Raw genomic sequence first — 20,783 nt, forward strand, 5'->3', positions numbered from 1 at the left:
GCAGTGGAGGCAGAACAGCATAGGTGCTAACTATGTTGTACAAGGTTTGAAAGTGTATTATTGGAATGGAGATATTCCTGGTAGGTATCAAAGTAAAGATGCTATTTAGTATATATAAAAAGGGATTGACAGTTAACACATTTTTGTGAGAGCCACCTCTTCTGTTTAACCTATAGATATGGGAATCTTTAGCTCCCATATCTAAGGAGCTGCTAACGTGTCTTGTTAAATGGGGATGACAGCTCGGTATGCTCAGAGTTGTACAAAACGGTAGTGGGGGAGGAGGGTAATAATATGAGGAATATAAGGAAGTTGCACATATAATCTCATATATAGGGAAAGTGTAGGTGCATGCACAGGTGTTCCCGACATAGGCGTAGGGTCTGGAGCCCCACATGCATAAGCAAAGTATGCCTAAGTGGGGAGCACCCTCTAAAAAGCCTCTAAACACCATTTCCTCCTGTTCTCCTGCTTTCTTCCCACACAACTCTCTCTTCAACTGGAGTTGAAGCTTTGTGGCTGGCTGGAGAATGTGTAGGACAGAAGCTGCTGTGTTACCACGTGTCAGCTGTTAAGTGGGGGGGGGGGATGAGCAACCTAAGCAAAGCCCCACTTTGCCTTCAGTCTGTTTGGGACTTCCTCCACCCTCACTGAAGTCCTCTTTGGGTTCTGGGGAGGATCTCCTTGCAAGCCATGAGGACTCTACAGCAATCTCCCACCATTTCCTGGTTTGAATCTATTTATGTCCCAGCGCCATGAACACATGCATTCATGTGTTAGTCAATCATGCACAGGTTGGGGGACACCTGTAATTGCAAAGGTCTTGCTGGACCCAGCCCCTATTTCTAAACCCACATTTTTGTTTGGGAGTATGAATAATACATGAAATATTTTTCTAATTTGTGTTGGTTGCCTCTGTCCACATGCAAGATTTATTTTAAAAATAAAATCAACTTTTCCCTTTTTGCCATATAATGCCAAAATTGTACTTCAATTTATTTATTTAGGATTGCATCTAACATTAGAGTAAAAGGTAAAGGGACCCGTGACCGTTAAGTCCAGTCGCGAATGACTCTGGGGTTGCGGTGCTCATCTTGCTTTACTGGCTGAGGGAGCCGGTGTTTGTCCGCAGACAGCTTCCAGGTCATGTGGCCAGCATGACTAAGCCGCTTCTGACAAACTAGAGCAGCACACGGAAATGCTGTTTACCTTCCCGCCAGAGCGGTACCTATTTATCTACTTGCACTTTGACGTGCTTTCGAACTGCTAGGTTGGCAGGAGCAGGGACCAAACAATGGGAGCTCACCCTGTCATGGGGATTTGAACTGCCAACCTTCTGATCGGCAAGCCCTAGGCTCTGTGGTTTAGACCACAGCACCACCCACGTCCCTAAGATTAGAGTAGACTTATGAAAACCCATTTCTGGGTTGTGAATGAAACCCATTTCTGGGTTGTGTCTTAGTTGGATACAACATTCATTCATTCATTCATTCATTTCCTGCCCTTTCTCCTAAGGTCCTAGGGCAGGTTACAGAATTAAAACACAATATTTAAAACAATGTAAAACAACTTGCAATCATAAACATAAGCTGGGTCCTAAACACAAAAACTTCAAGTGTTACTTATAAATAAATGTATTACGAGCCACCCTATAAAACAGATTATTTAGGCAACAAACAGTATGTTCAACTGAAACAACTTTAAAATGTAAGAATAATACTGTAAACAGATGTAGCCTGTCTACAAGTGGAGGGGGGAGAGAACTGATTAAAGTTAGTGCTAAATATAGCACTGTATGAACTGTATCCTACTTGCACATCTGCCTTCCCACTTCTGACATGTGCAAATTGCAACCTGAACTAAACTGTTAGGTTTCTAGAACAACAGTAAGATGCAAGGAGTTTAGTAACTGAAACTAAGAACATCTACAGAAAAACATGTTGATATCTGCCATTTCCATATTTTAAAGCCAATTATATACATCTTATGGATATTCACAAAGTTACATACTCTGCATGTGGTCGAAGGTTTGATACACTTGCAGAACTAGTGCTGGGCTCCTCTGCTATCCCTCCACCATCAAGGAACATAGTGACAGCCATTTCCAGATTATTGTTGCATGCTTCAAGCATATGCTTGCCTGCACTTTCAGTGGCACCTGTGATACAAGGAAAGACAACATTAGTGCTCAGATCTTAAAAAGAAATTGGACAATACATGAGATCAGAAAGGTAAGCTTTTTTGTGTCTTAAATAAAATGACATTTCATAATACATTTGCTTTGCATGTTATGCTCTTTGAAATACCCAACTGAAACAGCAGCCTACACATATGAATGAGACAGAAATAGATTACCTTTCCCTCTTTTGTATCATGGTTAGTCATATTATTATTAATACTTATTAAACTTATATACCACCCTTCATCCGAAGATCACAGGGTAGCTTACAACAAAAAACAGCATACGCTGTTCACAAATTTATATGAGCAGCCAATTTTCAGTAAGGCAGTTCACAGGGCATTACGATTTACATTACGAAGACCTTAGTCAGGTCAATAAACATCATATACAGGGGTTGGTTTTGCATTTCTCTGCATTTTTCTTGAAGCTTTTGAGCAGTGAAAATCATGTCCACTGAAGGTTGAAAACCATTTTGGGATTCAGGAAAGGTAGCCTCAGATATAATTAGGAGTTGGTTTGCTAAGATCCTTGCAACAATTTTGCCGGCCGCAGCTAATAAAGACCTGCTATCAAGTTTCTGCAATCCGTTTTATCGCCTTTTTAAAAAAGGTTGATAATTTTGGCATCCCTAAAGTCTACTGGGATCTCCTCTCTCCCCCAAATTTTTTCAATGAGCTTGTGAAATTGTTGTGTAAGTTCAATTCCGCCCACTTTGAAGATTTCAGCAGGTATCCCATCAGGTCTGCTGGCTTTGTTGTTTTTCGTTTGGTTAATAGCTGTACACAACTCTCCCAGATTTGGAGATACTGCAAGATCATCTCTAATTTGTTTTTGCAGAATTTGTGAGAGGGCCTCAGCAGCTACAGGGAAGCTGCTGTTAAGGAGATGCTGGTAATGTTCTTTCCAGCGCAATGCAATAGCTTCTTTATCTTTTAGAAGTGTGGTACCATCTGTTGAGCATAGGGGGCATATGCCATGATTTATTGGCTCACATGTTATCTTTGTGGCTTTAAAGAAGCTCTGTGCATCATGAATGTCGGCTAAGTGCTGGATCTCTTGAACTTTTTTTATCCACCAGGTGTTCTTTAGTTCTCTGGTTCTTCTTTGAATCTCAGGCTTAGCGTTGGCATAGGGTTTTTTCTTAGTGGTGCAGTTTCTATCTCTTTGCCAGATCTGAAAGGCCTTTCTTTTTGTCAATAATGTGTTCAATCTCACTTTCATTCTCATCAAACCAGTCCTGGTGTTTCTTGGTTTGGTATCCAATAGTTTGTTCACAGGCTGCAATAATGGATGTTTTTAGTCCTAGATGTTATCAGGGAACTCTGAAAGAAGCTGGTCCTTAAGAGTCATTTGGAAGCAATCCCACTTTAATAGGAGCTTGAAGGTCTTGAGTGTTCATTTTGTGCCTTCATCCTTGAAGCCAGCATTGAGGTATAATCTTGATAGCCATCATGGAATGTATTAATCAGTGGTCTGTCCAGCAGTCGTCGGCAACTGTCAAAGCTCTGGTAAGGAGCACATCGTGGTGATCTTTAGACGATTACATAGTCTAAGAGGTGCCAGTGGTTCGACCGAGGATGCCTCCATGACGTTTTAAATTTATTTATTTTGTTGCAAGAGTGTGTTGGTAATAACAAGGTTGTGCGCTGCACATATGGTCAAAAGTAAGATTCCATTCTGGTTGTTGTTGCCAATTCCTTCTTCCCAATAGTCCCAGGCCACAGATCGAAATCTCGCCCAACTCTTGCATTAAAATCACCCAGGAGGATAATTTCATCTTCCTTAGATGTCTCTTATAGGATGGCATCCAGCTGAGAATGAAAATTTTCTTTAATGTCTTCATCAGCATCCGATCTTCAAGTTTCTTGAAGTGCTGCAATATCAAAGTATTCTCTTGCAATGGTGGCAGTCCTGCGTTTGGGATGCTTATTACCTGTATTGTCTAATGATGTCTGTATATTCCATGTTCCAAAATTCAATTGTCTTTTATGACCACTGGGGAGGCAGACAATGCTTATGGAACCTTTTCTAGCCCTCCCCCTTTTTGGGGTGAGCAGAGTGGATCCTAAACAGGACTGCTATGTTGTGGATACAGCTGCCGAGCTACTCAACTGCCTCATTCCTTGAGTCAGAATGAATGAATCTGCATCTACTGCCCATCTGCCAATTCATGACTAGGGACTTCCAGATTTCATGGCCCTGCCCCCATTACCATTTGCCAATCGCCATGGGCCTTTTTTGGGTTTGGGATCGGTTTTTGGATGATGCCTGTGCATAATTTGTTTTATGTGTGTAGATCAGTGCACGCTGACCAACGCAGTGTCTTCGCAGTAATGCTCTACAGTGGTACCTCGGGTTACATACGCTTCAGGTTACAGACTCCGCTAACCCAGAAATAGTGCTTCAGGTTAAGAACTTTGCTTCAGGATGAGAACAGAAATCGTGCTCCGGTGGCGCGGCAGCAGCAGGAGGCCCCATTATCTAAAGTGGTGCTTCAGGTTAAGAACAGTTTCAGGTTAAGAACGGACCTCCGGAACAAATTAAGTACCATATTTTTCGCCCTATAGGACGCACTTTTTCCCCTCCAAAATTGAAGGGGAAATGTGTGTGCGTCCTATGGGGCGAATGCAGGCTTTCGCTGAAGCCTGGAGAGCGAGAGGGGTCGGTGAGCACCGACCCCTTTCGCTCTCCAGGCTTCAGGAAGCTATCCGCAAGCCTTTGGAGCCCGGCGGGAGTTCCTGCCAGGCTCCCAAGGCTTGCAGACAGCAGCCTGCAGCCCGAAACCTGGGGAGTGCAGTGGAGCGCACCCCGGGCTTCGGGCAGCTCTCCGCAAGCCTGGGGAGACCAGCAGGAGTTCCCGCCGGGCTCCCAAGGTTTGCGGATAGCAGCCTGTTCTGGGGGCTGGGGGAAGCTCGGGCTTCCCCCGCCCCAGCCCTGCACCTGGGGGGGAAATATTTTTTTTTCTTTATTCCCCCCCCAAAAAAAAAACTAGGTGCGCCCTATGGGCCGGTGCGCCCTATAGGGTGAAAAATACGGTACTTAACCCGAGGTATTCTGATGGCATGAGTATCATGATGACCGGTAGATTTTTATCTGCTGCAGCCTTAATCTTCCTTCACAGCCATTGTAACATACTGCTTGTTATCTTTTGCCTGTTCTGTCGTTGAGGACTTCTAGGATCATTCTTTGTCTAGTTCCTCCCTTTTGACCTTACCGCCTTGGTTGACCCTGCTGGGAGTACAAGACTCCCGACAACTGCACTCACAAGGGTCATAGGAATGTGCAAGCCCACTCATCACGACAAGGTGATGATCCAGTGGGGTAGATCATCATTAAACAAGGCGGAACAATCAGAAGTAACTGGGGTGGTCAGTTCTGCTTCACTCCCATGTAGTCCAGGCAGAAATTAAAGGAATAAGTGAATATGGCACCTCCCATAGATAAGATGCCTTTTTGCTGGGATGAGAAGGACTCCTAGCTATATTAAAATACCCCACAAGCATAGGGGGGCTTCAGCTCAGTGCACCATCTCTCCTCTTTCCATGAGCTATAAACAGTTAAACCAATCCTAGTATGCCTTCCCAACAAATAAGGTCTCTTGATTTAAGAGGATATGCTTCAAAGTAAAAGAGCTTAAGATTCCTGCCACACTCTCTAGTATGTACTATCTAGAACTTCAGCATAGCATTAACATACATATTGAGGTTGCAGCTGCAAAACTTATTTTCAGCTCATACATCAGTTGAAAACAGATATAAACCAATTTACCGTATATTTGTATCTAAACAGTCTTCCATTTTACATCTCTGTGCTTTGGATCATGTATGATGAGTATTCATTTAAATATGGCCAAATTCATCTAATTAAGAATTCATCACTAACCCTTAAACAAATAAAACTATTTTTGTGTACTTTTATTATCTCCATGGACATGAGAAAGTTGATGAACAGGATTATGCATCCCAATTAAGAACTCTTCCCAAGGGACATTTTTCCTGACAGACTGATAATAGGGGATAAATATTTTCTTGGTATATACTAAGATACATTTGTCTCCTTTTAATGGATGATACGCACTTCCTGACATTGAAAGGAAGTTAAATAGTGAACTTGGCCCTTTCCTTTTACTAAAAAGGCAGTATGATTCTGTTTTCCTCTCTTTACTTAATTCTACATTCTAAATATGTTTTAAGATGTGGAATTTAGTAAAATAATTATTCTCAGCCACAATACTTGATGTAGGCCTGTTGTATTCACTACAGAATTAATACAGCAGCAAGTAATAACACCAGGATGATTTACAACTATACAATGTAGTAATATTGTAATTTTTTGCCCCAAACACAGTAAATCTAAAATTACAATAAAAGTTAGAAAAAGTACAGTCAGTTGTATCTTTGTTATTCAACACACTTTTAGAGATATTAGTTCTCCACCCCCACAAAGGAAGCAAACAGAAAGTTCCAATTACATCAGTAGACTCTAGCCAGTGAAAAAAACCTTCCTAACAAACAATACCTTGCTAGGATAAAGGGAATACTCAATATTATTATGGTCACTTAGGAGTTCTAACACCACATTTCAAAGGTACATTAGCTTCCCTAGGGTAAAGTTACTTTGACGTTAAGGATTCAGTAGCACAGACCAATTAAAGCAAGGTGATTTAACTTGGTGCAACAGATTATGAAAACAAAAAACAAGGATCTGCCTCTTGCAGCACCAGTTTAAACTGTTCATGTAATCTAACAAAGTTTACAGGGCAATTTTATGTATATCTACTCAGAAATAAGTGCATATAGAATTGCAGCCTTAATTTGTCAGTGAGTCCTAGAAAACAGAGGGGGATAACTTCATCTCAGGAAAAGGCTGGAAGAAGGTTGGAGAAGACTGCTAAGTAGTGGCTTAAGATAAATTTGTAAAATTATGAACAATATATAGACAGTATTACCAGACGTTCTACTCTTTCAAGATTAGTATTCAACAAACTAACAGGCAGTAAGTTCAGGACAGAAGACGGACTTCTTTAAACAGTTCACAATTAATCTATGAAATGCCTTGCCACAAGACCGTCACTAACCTTAGAATCAATGTGTTACCACTAGCTGCCTCCCCCCATGCCCTGAAACATCCATTGCTAGCGTCCATGTTACATTAGCAGAACTGTATTTTGTTGTCTTTATTATGTGCGTTGCCTAATTCATGCAGTTACAAATTTTCTCAAATACCCAGATATAAAGTCGTCCTGCAGAAATTCTGTTTTGTAAGTATCTGATAAGAATGAATACTTCTGTGGGACAGTCTTCCTCTCACAACTGTAGAGTAGGTATACCCTTCCTTATCTCATTATCAGCCAATTAAAAATGGATGTTTGCTCTACTGCATTACTTGTGTCAATAATGACTCAACCCAGCAGCACAGAAAGCCAAAAAAGAAGGGAGGTCGGGAGAGGAGCTTTTATCTCAGGAAATGAAACGGGACGGGCATTTCTAAGCGTCAGCTCTCGATCTTCCCTCCACCCCCCAAAGGCAACGATCAAGCCTCAACTCCTCCTGGAGGATGTCACACTGCGGCCCGCTTGAGCGCTCTCCTTTTCGCTCTGGGAAATGCATACTCGACCCCATCTTATGCCCCCCCTACCTTCCTCCACAAAGGAATTCCCCCTCAACTCCCCGCTGCACATCGTACTTGCCCTTACCCATGGCAAAGCACAGCCCCGGGCCCCTCTTTCGACTCCCTCCACACAATCCCGTTTTCCTCACGAGAACCGCCACCCGCTCCCCCCGCCCGCTCCCTCTGGGTCTCTCTCTCCTCTCTGCCTGCCGCCAACTCCGTCACAGACGTCGCCCTCCTCTCCTCTCCTCCCCCGACCCCAAGCAAAGCCCCTCTTCCCCCAGCCTTACATCCCGCCCCATAGCAGAAACGGCTCCAGCCCTCGCTTAAGCTTATTCCGGGTTTTCGCGCGCCTCACCCGTGATGGCGGTGAATTGCTGGATTAACCCCTTCAACGCTGAGGCGGCAGCGGAGCCCCCGGGCGCCGCCATCTTGCCGCCTCTACCGCCGAACAACAACACCCGCCACCTGCCGGCTGCAGTGCGCAGGCGCAGAACCACCGCACCCCAGTCTCCCCTTGCTCGCTTTCAACTTCAACAGTCAAGCTTTATTGGGAGCGCGACGCTGTGAGACACAGGGAAGAGGAAGAGGGGTTCCGTGTGCCGGTGCTCGCGCTCCTGCCGTCCGCCCCAAACAGATGGCATCCCAGTTGCTAATCGACGCCCTCTAGCGGCCGGCGGATTGCATTTTCCCCTAAACTCGCGGCCGGCGGAAGCCGCTGGGAGATAAAGTGGAATCCGAGGAAGTGGCAGCGCAGTTCTCCTGCGGGACTCGGGGCAGGAAGAAAGCGCTTTATGGCAGCTCATGCCTGTTGCCATTTCTGGGTTGTGTCATTATTGACACAAGTAATGCATATAATTTTAGCTAAGGTAAAGGTCTAGGGCGATATATTATTATTATTATTATTATTATTATTATTATTATTATTATTATGTATCTCAATCAACTTGTTTTTATAATTGGTTGTTAGCCGCCCTGAGCCCGGTCTTGGCTGGGGAGGGCGGGATATAAATAAAAATTATTATTATTATTAATACCGTCAGGTGTAGTGGCAAGGCCTGCTTCCCTGGCATGCGCGCAGCCAAGGGAGGCAGGGAGGGGGCACCTGGTCCCCCAATCAATAAAAACACATAGCTAGCTGAGGTTCTTCCCCCACTCAACAAAATCCTCGCTATGTCCATGCCATGTTCCCTGAGTTAGATATTGGAAGCACTGCTGCATGGTGCTTCCATGCAGGGTTAATTCAGTACAACTGATGCAGAATTCGGCGGCCAGGTTGCTCACTGGGGCAAGACAGTTTGAGTATCTCAAGTGCAAGTAGATAAATAGGTACTGCTGAGGCAGGAAGGTAAACGGCGTTTCCATGCGCTCCATCACGGTCCTCCCATGTGCCAGTAGTTTAGTCATGCTGGCCACGTGACCCGGAAAGCTGTCTGTGGACAAACGCTGGCTCCCTCGGCCTGAGGTGAGATGAGTGCCGCACCCCAGTCATCTTTGACTAGACTTAACTGTCCAGGGGTCCTTTACCTTTACCTTACCTAAAAATACAGTGGTGCCTCTGGTTGCGAACGGGATCCATTCCGGAGGCCCGTTCGCAACATGAAAAGAACGCAACCCGCAGCGGCGCATCTGTACATGCATGGGTTGCGATTTGCCGCTTCTGCGCATGATGTCATTTTGTGCTTCTGCGCATGCGGCGAAACCCGGAAGTAACCCTTTCTGGTACTTCCAAGTTGCCACGGGACGTAACCTGAAAGAACGTAACATGAAGTGGATCTAACATGAGGTATGACTGTACAGTGGTACCTCTAGATGCGAACGGGATTCGTTCCGGATCCCCGTTCGCATCTAGAAGCAAACGTAACCTGTGTTCGCGCATCTGCGCATGTCATGTTTTGGCACTTCTGCACATGCGCGTGTCATTTTGAGCGTCTGCGCATGCGCAAGCAGCGAAACCCGGAAGTAACGTGCTTCGTTACTTCCGGGTTGTCGCGGAGCGCAATTTGAATGTGCTCATCCTGAAGCATATTCAACCCAAGGTATGACTGTACTTAAAATACCCCCCCCCCCCCGCATATTCACTGGCCTGGATCCTGTATTCATCAGCAGAGGCCCTTCTTCAGAGGCAATGCAAGAACAGGCCTTTTCTGTGGTGGCTCCTCACTTGTGGAACGCTCTCCTGCTGGAGGCTCACCTGGCACCTTCATTACTTATCTTCCGATGCCAGACGAAAACATTTCTCAGTAACTAGGCCTTTTAAAATATATTTATGGGAGTGGGGTTTATTGGTTTGTGGGGGGGGGGGTTGTTACATATTTTCTGCTCTCGTTTTGTATTTTTATGTTGTGAACTGCCCTGTCATCTTCTGATGAAGGGTGGTATACAAATCTAATTAATAATAGTAATAATAAAGAATGGGCCGTCATCACCAACCGCTTCATGGAAGGTAATGCACAGCCACAGAAAGTAGTGGGACTGACATGAGCTGCCTTCGAGTGGAGTCCCCATGGCACCACCTTGAAGACAAGCCAGATGCACCCTCTCCTGGTGGACCACATAAGCACAGCCATGTCCAGCTGAGCTGGAATGGAAATGATAGGAATCATTTTTATATATCGCTTTCATGCAGTATCTGTTCTAGTATCAGTGGAGTACTTAGGTAAATGTATATGTTTGCTCCTCCTCCTGGAGGACTTATGCCCCAAAGTGCACTACTACATTTTTTACAATTATGCTATAAGCCATGGACAGCCAACATGGTGCCATCCAGATGCTGTACAGCATCCCTGACTACTGCTCACCATGACTGGGGCTGATGGGAATTGTAGTTCCAACTTCTGGTTACCTCTGCTGTATAGGCATCATCATATAAGGTAAGTCAGTATTTCCCATGTTGCAAAAAGGACTGGTGCTTAAAATAGTTAACCTCAGGCTATCTAGTTGATTCATGAAATGAGTTTTGAAGCTGGGTCAGGTCAATTTGATTCCTAGTTTAGGTTACAATCCTAATCCATGACTTGAGGAAGTGAAAGTATGATGGACCAGCACATCCAGCCGTGCTTGCACCAACCAGGGTGAAAGGTAGAAGTAGCAGGGAAAGGGAAGGTCTTGCATGGACTCTGGAGGCCTTTGTGAGATTTTGGACAGTCCCGCAAGATCTTGTGAGACCTTCCCAGAGGTCAGAGAGCTTAAAAGCTCTTTCTGCACAGAAGAAACCCAGTATGCAATCTGTACAATTGAGTCCTGACTGGCCACCAAGCACATAAAGCTGTGATTGTGCAAGTTAAATGCATGCAAGTTGTAAGTCAACTATTTTTCTGATGTGGAAGTGACTTCTGTTGCTTAAAACAGCACAATCCATGCACAAAATGGTGGTATCAGCACGTTGCTCTGAGGTTTGAAAATCTTAGAGGGAAGACCCCCCCCCCGAATAGTCTAATGAGTACTGAACATGTTCAGTGGTCACAGAATACTGTTGATGAAAAATGGAAAAATGGGTGTGAGGGAATATCAAATGGGGTATCATGAAATTTTTAAAAACCTATAAATAACAATTAGAATGTCATTGAAGAGGGTATGGCTGACTGGAACACTGAGCAGGAACACTCCACAATTCTAATTCAGTATGATAAAAGCATTAAAAGCTTATTAAAAATGGTAGGCAGACCACCATGATAATCTCTCTGAAATGTGCAAAATTTTTTAAAGTGAATTTAATCAATTGGAACTACAAAAAGTTATTTTTACAGTTTTCTATAAAGTGTATCTCAATGCAGTTGAATATATACAATATTGGATGTAAGTTGGCAGTGCTTCAAATTAAGAGCAACTACAGGGGAATCCCCACTTGTGTGGCAGTTCCATTCTGGGATGCCCCCATTTCACCCACTTTTGGTACCATTTTTGGTGTGCATGTCAGTGAGAGCGTGTGTGCTGATTGTGTACAATTGGGGAGTTGCCTATAAATGTGATGGAGCTGCTGTACTATTCAAACAGTCTGAAATAATGTGCTTGTGGAAGGAATACTCTAATTGTATCTTAAGATTTACTTTCCAGATGATCTTAACTTCTGATTAATATACTATCTGCAGCAAATATTCCAAAAAAAGAGAAAATAACTGAGAAGTCTTCTACATAACATTGGCTAGGAAATTTTTGAAGTAATCTTCATTTCGTCAAACTAACTCTTGAGGTTCAGGGAGGGGTCTTTAAGTTTCATTTTTATCAGAGCTGTAACTAGTTTAGAGATTGTAGGACATTATAAAAATATTGCTCAGGAAATGATTATTATGAAATTTAGAATATGAAAGTAATATTCATTTATATATATTGTGGTGATTATTTAATGTCACCATGCTTTTTATGGGAAATGTACTTATTACTGTAAAAAAATATGAATTCATTATTAATGGGGGGAAATATGCACAGGCTCCATCTTCAGACATTACTTGAATATATATTAAGATCCCCTACTGAACTGTGGAAATTCATTCAAGGTAGGATAGTTTTCTCATGAAGCTTGAAAGCCATTTTAATGGATTATGTTCTAATCAAATAATTCCAAGAAACAGGAAAAAACACTAGGGGAAAAAATAGGAATTCTTATGTTCAGGGCAGATATATATAGGGGAAATGTGAAGGATGACATTTGGGTCATTTGCTATGTGTTCCAGCAATAAAAGTGTAAGTCTGAATCAACATCATCAACAGTGTCAAGCTTACACTGACCCATCAAACAGAGTGATGTCTCAGTTCAAGCCAAGTTTACATATTTTTTCAAATTTTCTTACTATTGTTGTGGTAGGGAACTGGGAGGGGGTAATAGGAAACTGGTTTGATTACACAGTGAACACTACATGAGCTGTAGTGCATGATGGTTTTAAACAAACATCTCTCTTGACATTCAGAGCAACCTGTTACCATGCATGCATTAAAGAAGTGAATTGCAACAAGTAAAAGCAAGTGGGCATACAGCAGGCACAACTGATTCCCAATCAAGTTTCACATTAATTCTGAGAGCACTTGATCCCTGAAGAAATAATTGTTTGACTAGGTCAGCTTTTCAACAGTGCCCCTTCATTAACTCCAATCAATGTCATGAAAGTATTACTGTTCATCTAGTTTGTTGCAGGCCTCTTAAACATCTGAAGAATTGTTTTTTGCTTGCTTGAAAGCACTTCTGCATCTTTTGAGCTAGAGCTGTTGACACAATTCAAAACATTTCCTCCTTTTACAGAAGGTGACTTTGCCTGGAGCTGGTTAGAGGGTTTCCAGTTCTCATTGTGGGAGCTTCTGTGTAGTTTTCGCTTATCTGTTTCAAGTGGGCTGTTTGAAGACTTTGAGTTCTTTGAAAGCCTGCTCCGTTTCCTTGCAACTGGAGATTCTTTTACTGACTGAGATGTTGTAGGACGCAAATGGTATTCATCTGGAGACCCTTTTTTGCGATTTAGCATGTTCTGTTCTTTGTACATTTCCCTCTGAAGCTTCAGAGCCAGACGTCTATCCTCTTCTTCTTGCTTTTGCCTTTCATAAAACTGCTGCTCCAAACTTATCTGCCTTTCTATATCATCCATCTCTTCTTCATCGTCAGTTTGTGAGAAAGTTCTTTTCCTTTTATCATTTAAGTATGAATCAACTGCTGCTTCAGGGAAGGATTCTTGAGATGTTCTCAACTGCATGTCTATTGTAAAACTCTCATTTTTATAGTCATAACCATCCGTACCTCTCTTTGCCTCCCTGATTGCCTGTGGAGATAGTGTGGGCATTTCATTTTCTCTTCCCTTTTCTTTTGATGTACAGATGTTTTTAGTGTTGCTGCTCTCCTGGAAGAAAGAAATGTGCAAATTATAGCTGTCAAATACAGTTCACTATTCCCAAAAGATTTTGCATGTACTCATGTTATAAATATGAAAAAGAACTGGCATTCATATTGGCAATACGGAGTATGGAAATGTATGGGATATTGAAATTCACATAGATATCACATGTACTTATACGAGAATGCTGAAATCTTTATACTCCACAGGAATCGAGATATGTATACATTACCTCAGAAAAGGAGCCAGAGCGTTCTTCTTGCAAATTTTTAAAGCACCTCTTTGGAGGCAAGGAATTAAAGGGCTTTGGAGACAAATACCTTAAGGAAAAAGGAACATAAGTATACTTTTACAGCATGTGAAGAACAAAGTCTTAAGGCAAAGTCAACATAATTCTTAACTTAATACTATCCTATTTCTATTCAGAAGTAAGTCCTACTGAAATCAGTAGGTAAGTGGGACTAAGACTGCAGTCTAAGAGCAGAGCATGTGGCAAAATGTTATAAAACTAAGCTTTTTTTATTGCTTATGCTGCCAGGAGCGACGGTGGAAAAGCATGTGGTCAGAAGTGAGGAAGTCCAAACTAGGCCAAGTTTTCCAAAATGCACCACCTTCATATTGTTTTTTTTAAAAAAACCACAACCCCATCAATTGAAAACTGCCAAAATAAAGTCATATCATAAAGCTCCTATTATCATACTGTTAAATTTCTCCTTCCATGGTGTATATAATGAATTATGTACCAAGAAACCAAGAGAAAAATTACTGGATCCAACTTACTTTTTAATGTCCACAGAACTGCAGCTTTTGTTTTTTGATGTTTTGCCAGAATCAACTGGGGAGGGTCCATGTGACAGGCTGTTCATTTGCTCCTCAGCAGAGCTGTTCTGTATTGACAAAAAAGCACAGCAATATAAACAAACATGTTTTTATACAGTCATTAGTCTTTTGGCACAATTTAATACAATCCTAATACATGCAAATGATTTAAACCATTATAAACAAACTCTAATATATCCGTACTGTTCCCAACAAAGGAAACTCTTAGAGCCCTTATTTATATCATACAGAGTTCCCAGAGTGTTGAAATAAAATGCTATCATGAGGCCATCACCCACCAAATCTCCCTAATAAGAGGGAGGTGTAAAAGAAGCATATGTGTGATAGAAGAGGGCAGAACCCACCCCCCTCAGAAACATCTGATTGAAGAATTCAGGGACAGAACCTCTGAGTGGCTCTAATGTAAAACACCAATGAAAGAAACCACTGTTACTGAGACCAAACCCGGGTGGAACTTTCCTCCCATCTACAATAGAATCCAGTGGGTTTTCATTGCCACCACCTCCCATTATGGAAGAAAATGGGTTTTGGCTTTTACCTGGTTCAATATGTGCTCATTTCGCTAGGAACACTTCTAGGTTTAATCTTAAGATTCATTCATAACAGGCATTAGATTCTTAACTAGAAGTAGGAATATTAAAGAAAAATGTTCACAAGTGAAGCCCACTAATTTAAATTAAAAGTTATAGGTTGGAATTTCCTGCATTTGTAATATAAATGTGTAATCTGTAGTCATTTCAAAACTTAGAATTCTTCCAAGTTACATCTTTTAATTTTTAACACAGCTTTTTTCAATTCCAGTTTAATCAGAATAGTCAAAGGAGGTAGATCTTGTGAAACCAGGGGGAAATGTTACATTGGGATAGTGAAATAAGCAGACTACATAGAATAAATGTTCAATACGCTGATAATATCTACTTTTTATGCAGAAAGCAGATAAATGTTGGCATCCATCTGCCTCAAAAGAAAATGGATTAGTCCTCCAGAGGTGATGTCAAACTGTTGGAGAATCATAGTGGCTGCAGAGACCCGTAATTCTTAACTGCTGCCTCCCGCATTGTTTCTGCTGCATTAGCAGCACAGAAGTGACCTCTCCAAGGTGCTAGCCTGGGCAGTATGCATGGAGGCCCTGGGCTGCTCAGATGACAAGAGCCCTCTCTCTTAGCATCGCTGATGTGGTCCAAAGAGAAGTAGAGCAATACATTTCGTACCAGCTCTCTGGCTGCAGGAGTTGCCAGAAAGAGGCATACAAGACACCATCCAACTGCCTTAAGGACTTTGAATCTATGTACTGTTTACTTCTTAGCCTTTTCTTCTCCCAAAGATGTCCCACAAAGTAGCAGGTAGAGGTATTTTGCTCTGGGTTTACTCCCAAAGCCTTTCTCACAAATGAGTATAGCTGCAAGGCAGCAGAGGTTTAGGATCAGTTTCCCCTCTCCTAGATGGGCTGCCTTCCCATGCTGATGAGCCCCATCTTGGGGCATATATAGGTTCTTTAGATAAGTAACATTGAAAAGGTGCCTGGTATGTACCTTCAAATTTTAAGGCTTGAGAAAATAAATTGATGGTATTCCAAGTCACACTTTTTGGAACATCCCGTCTGCACAAGCATTATAGCTTGCCAAATGGAACAATCTTCCCCTCTCTTTGCTCTGTGCACTGTTCTGGGGTATTCTTTTGATCCCCTCTAAGCCAGGAGGCACTGGGGGCAGGCGGGGATGCCTCACTGCATAAGTGAAAGCCCTTATGCAGGACTTCAACTGATGGGGCGTATTCTGTCCTGAGAATTTAATTGAACTGAGTTATCTACCATCAAGCTGCTACTTACCAGATCGCAACTTAGTTTCCGTGCCAATATTTCATCTAGTAGTAATTGTTCTTCCATCTGTTTTTTCCTTTCTTCTGCTAGCCTCTGTTCTTCTTCCTCTTCTGCCAATAGCCTTTGAATATACTCTTTGCTTGCATTGCTTGCTTCTTCTTCATGAGCCAGTCGTTCTGCTTCTGCCTGAAGTAAGAGTTTATCATAACTTATTTCTGACTTTTTCTTGCAGTTTAGAGACTGAATACCTTAGCCAAAAGCTTTTTCTTTTGACTGCAGCTTTTGTGGGTTTTTTGTGTGAAAACAGCTTTAAAGATTTACCTTGCTTATCTCTTCTTCATACTCCTGTCTTAATTCTCCAGGTTTACTTAAACAGCGCACTGGCTGATGTAGGCACACTATCCAGAAAAGATTTGAGAAATATAGTTATTAATGAACCAATTAAGGACTGTAGTTTTCCTATAAAGAAACATCAAGTTCCAATTTAATCTCAGTACTATATGACAGAATACACTTCTAAAGTCACATCAAAATGTAGTTGATCACTTAAGTGCTGTTCTGTCACTGACAGTTTCTGACTTCCTTGGCACTAAAGGATTAAGTAAACCTCCAATATAAATAAGTAAAAGAAGGCTTCAAAGTTTTTCAAAAGAAACTGCAATTGTTTGTTTCAGCCCTTGCACTCTTTGATTTGACTTCTTTAGTAATGGACAAATTCTTGAACTAAGTTCCAAACAACTACACAACTAGTTCTATGAATCTAAAAGGGCTTTAAATGCTACTGAAATAGAAGATTAAAAAATAATAATAATTTGGCTAAAGGTCAAAGGAAACTTTTTATTATTATTATTTCACTGGGCTAGGACAAGCTCTTAGTGTAAAACTAAATTCTGGCCCAGAGGTTTCAAACCCATTCATGTAGACAAGACTATTCCAATTCTGTAGTGCTCACTTTCAGCAATGGTTACTTTTCCATATTCTATTACTTCAGCCTTGCAAATAAACCAGGAAATGCTGGTACCCACAAATGTTTTACTATCCACCTGTCCACTATCCACACTGTAGGCATGCCAATGCCTTAAAAAACATTCCCCAACAAAGCAGTCCTTTTTGAGCTTTCAAATGTGTCATTGTCTCGCCACCTGGAGGAAATCTTTACTTTCTCCAGACCACAAGGTGGATGCCTGGATACTTAATTTACTGTGTTCCCAAAAGCATTATTTTAACCTTTTAAACATTTATAACATATTTATAAGGCCATATATGCCAGGTTTACTCACTATCTTCTTCCACATCCTGTCCACTAATTCTGCGTTGGCATTCTTCTGGAAAATGTTTTTGAATCTTTTCCCATAATTCCAAATTAATAAGAGTGTTATTGCGGGCATTATATCGTGCCCAAGAAGAGACTCGCCGACGACAGAAAGGGCAGTACAGGCTGCTCTTTTCCACTGTAAGCTGAAAACAGGAGTTGCAGAGAGTGTGGTTGCATGGCAGTGTGACTGGTTCCAGTAAAATCTCCATGCAGATATTACAGCGACAGTCAGATAAGGACAGTGGAGCCTCCGATTTCTTCGACATGCTGTCTAAGGGAAGGTGACTAGTGCATCATCAGCATCTGAAACCATGACACAGCATCTACTTAGAATCATCAAAACTGCAGAAAGTTATCAGTATTGGCTCAGCTATTTGACTCTTTACCTTACAATGTTCTCAACATCCTTCTCTGATCTAACCTTTTTAATCACACCTTTTCCAATGGTGTATGTTTGCTGTGCACACTGTATAACAGGGGTCAGCAAACTTTTTCCACAGGGAGCCGTCCACTGTCCCTCACACCTTGTGGAAGGCCAGACTATCCATCTATCTATCTATCTATCTATCTATAAAACGAATTCCTATGCACACTGCGAGAGGGGCAAGTAGTCCTCCTCCCAGCCCCAGCTGCCTTCTCAGTTTGCCGCCTGCCTCATTCGCCCAAGGGCTGGCAGTGGTGGCGCGAAACGGGCTTCCTCCCCACCTAGAGAAAGAAGGCGCTGTGCTTACCTTCCCAGGGGCTGCCGCCGCTGTCACCACCACTTCTCATGAAGCGGATAGGCAGAGCAAGCTCATCCGCTCTGGCCCACAGGAGCACCAGCAGGAGGAAGAGGCCGAGCGGCGGCGGCGCTGCCAATCAAATGCAGCTGAGGTAAATGCGGCGTTTGATTGGCAGAGCTGCTGCCGCTCAGCCGCTTCCGTCGCCATCGCCGGGAGTCTCGGCTTCGCAGCGGGTTCCGGCTTCACGGCTCTGGCCCGATCTAGGAGCCAGGTGGGCCTGATCCGGCCCAGGGGCCTTAGTTTGCCGACCCCTGCTGTTTAAGTTTTACATAGAGCAGTCCTATCAACTATGAGCCTGCATCAACATATTCGGTATTCATTCAAGAGCCTGTGCTTTGCTTTATTTTAGGATATCCTCTGCCAATTTACAGCTTGAGGTATTAGAAGTACTAGGCTTGCATGTTCCCCTCTCTTTACAACTGGGCAAGAGGAGGACTTCTACCAAGTTTAGTTTTGCTAAAGAATTGTGGCTCAGCTTTACATGTGGTCAGTGTCAAAACAACCAACTAGCCTTATTGGCTTCAGTCTTCTCTATGTATGTATATGGAGGAATACAGCAGAAGTCCTTATCTTCACTTGTTAAATGGGATGAAAACAAGCATGTATTCATGTTTTACTAACTGAAAGTGGTTGAAATGAATTGAAATACCACTTTCCAGTCCAAAGAGAAACCTGCAGCTGCTTTTACATGTGCCTGTGAAGCTCAAAATTCTAGTAAGAACCCTGCTTAGTATTATTGTTAATTTCAACAATTTGTTTAACACTTAGTCATAGTCATCTCTAATCAGTGTACAGGAGGTCCAATAAGATGAAAAATAAATGAACGCTATAGAATCAGAATTCATTAAAAAAGTTTGTTGCAATAAAAAAACATCTTCAGTAAGCACGAGAAGATCACCAGGGAGGGGGCCCAAAATACTGACAGTAAGGCTCTTTGTGGGTACAAACCATGTATCTGAGCCATGGGGCAGTGGTGTGTGTTAACAGCAACTCCTTTGACAGCCCCAATGATTAGGAATATAAAGGATCAGTCAGTCCCTGAGATATCCCAGGTCCAAGTTGCTAAAAGCCTTGTAAATTAATACAAAATCCTTGAACCTGGACTGGTAGCATATGGGCAGTCAGTGCAATCTTCTGAGTACTGTAGTTACATGCATTTACATTGCATAAAACAGTATTTTCATTACAAGTAGGCATCATGCTGTTTAAGATATAAGTAGGCAGGTTTTTTGGGACGCAGGTGGCGCTGTGGGTAAAACCTCAGTGCCTAGGACTTGCTGATCGTATGGTCGGCGGTTCGAATCCCCGCGGCGGGGTGAGCTCCCGTCGTTCGGTCCCAGCTCCTGTCCACCTAGCAGTTCGAAAGCACCCCTAAGTGCAAGTAGATAAATAGGTACCGCTTTATAGTGGGAAGGTAACGGCGTTTCCGTGCGCTGTGCTGGCTCGCCAGAGCAGCTTCGTCACGCTGGCCACGTGACCCGGAAGTGTCTTCGGACAGCGCTGGCTCCCGGCCTCTTAAGCGAGATGAGCACGCAACCCCAGAGTCGGTCACGACTGGCCCGTACGGGCAGGGGTACCTTTACCTTTACCTTTTTAGGCAGGTTTTTATGAAAAGCTGCTTGCCAATTTAGATACAAAAATGGCTTTACAAAACAATGTGCACAGATATAGGATACTGGTGCATGAACATAGGTCAATTCAAAAAGCACTGATAATTTTTAAACAGAAAAATGGGGCGGGGCTGACCGTGAGAGACCACTCCCATAAACAAAAGCTTACTCAAGGTATGTCGAGTCAAACCACTAAGAATCCTATTCGCATTTAACCTGAAACTCACCTACATGCACCGTTTTCTGGTTCCCAACTTGTTTTAATAAGATTTTTTTTTTGCCCGAAGACTACAGGTGTGTGCGCGCACAACAGGAAGTTTGGCCAGAGATATGTGTGCTCAATTCCCTTCCACGAACATTTCAGTGAATAAACACGGGAAAGTGCGGGCTGCGACTCCTACTGTGACTGCTGTTGGTTCTCCTCGTCCTCCTCTTCTTCTCCTCACACACTTGGAGAAAAGTTCTTCAGCTTCCCCACTGTCAGGAGCGAAGGCCAAGAAGCCTCTCGACGTCCGCCCCACATTTCTAGGCCAGAGGCCTAGGAAACATTCGCCTCACGGGGCCCCGGCTGACAAGTGGAAACTAAGCGGAGCCTGAGGCCGCGGGGCTTCCAGAACCGATTCACCGTTCCGAGGCTTGACTTCCCGTTGCTAGGCGCCAAAATGGAGACCCCGGAAGAGGAAACCGCGCGCGAGCCCGGCGATTCGTTGTCCGCCTGCCTCGGAATTCTGACCCGCCACTTCCCCCCACCTCCCCTCCCGTTCCACGCGCGTGCGCGAGAGAGCCCGCCCAACGGCTAGCTTTTATTC

General features: G+C 43.0%; 2 protein-coding genes across 6 annotated transcripts in view; both read right to left on the reverse strand.

Annotated features, from left to right (window-relative positions):
• Nucleotides 1–8,410, reverse strand: part of UBXN7 (UBX domain protein 7) — a 28,861-nt gene extending 20,451 nt beyond the window's left edge. Inside the window, exons 1-2 of one of the 4 annotated variants that reach the window (XM_028730942.2) lie at nucleotides 8,151–8,410; nucleotides 2,011–2,158 (exon numbers count right to left, since the gene is read on the reverse strand). In XM_028730942.2, coding sequence (XP_028586775.2) covers nucleotides 2,011–2,158; nucleotides 8,151–8,223 — 221 coding nt within the window. In that variant the 5' untranslated portion in view covers nucleotides 8,224–8,410. Of the gene's footprint in view, nucleotides 1–2,010; nucleotides 2,159–7,877; nucleotides 7,897–8,082 lie in introns of those variants that run through there. The other 3 variants (XM_028730941.2, XM_028730944.2, XM_028730945.2) reach the window with 3 other exon arrangements.
• A 3,884-nt stretch (nucleotides 8,411–12,294) lies between these two features.
• On the reverse strand, nucleotides 12,295–20,684 carry RNF168 (ring finger protein 168). 2 transcript variants are annotated; one of them, XM_028730931.2, is made up of 7 exons: nucleotides 20,376–20,684; nucleotides 17,548–17,885; nucleotides 16,589–16,665; nucleotides 16,277–16,453; nucleotides 14,389–14,495; nucleotides 13,841–13,928; nucleotides 12,295–13,614 (listed from the first exon to the last, which is right to left on the reverse strand). In XM_028730931.2, the coding sequence occupies exons 2-7, from the start codon at nucleotides 17,846–17,848 to the stop codon at nucleotides 12,910–12,912; spliced, it is 1,455 nt and encodes a 484-aa protein (XP_028586764.2). In that variant the 5' UTR covers nucleotides 17,849–17,885; nucleotides 20,376–20,684; the 3' UTR covers nucleotides 12,295–12,909. The 2 variants fall into 2 exon arrangements, with proteins under 2 accessions (XP_028586764.2, XP_028586763.2); XM_028730930.2 differs by having other exon boundaries at nucleotides 20,202–20,684.
• Nucleotides 20,685–20,783: the final 99 nt, after the last annotated feature.

This window comes from Podarcis muralis, chromosome 6 (assembly GCF_964188315.1).
Source record: "Podarcis muralis chromosome 6, rPodMur119.hap1.1, whole genome shotgun sequence".
Taxonomy (NCBI): Eukaryota; Metazoa; Chordata; class Lepidosauria; order Squamata; family Lacertidae; genus Podarcis; species Podarcis muralis.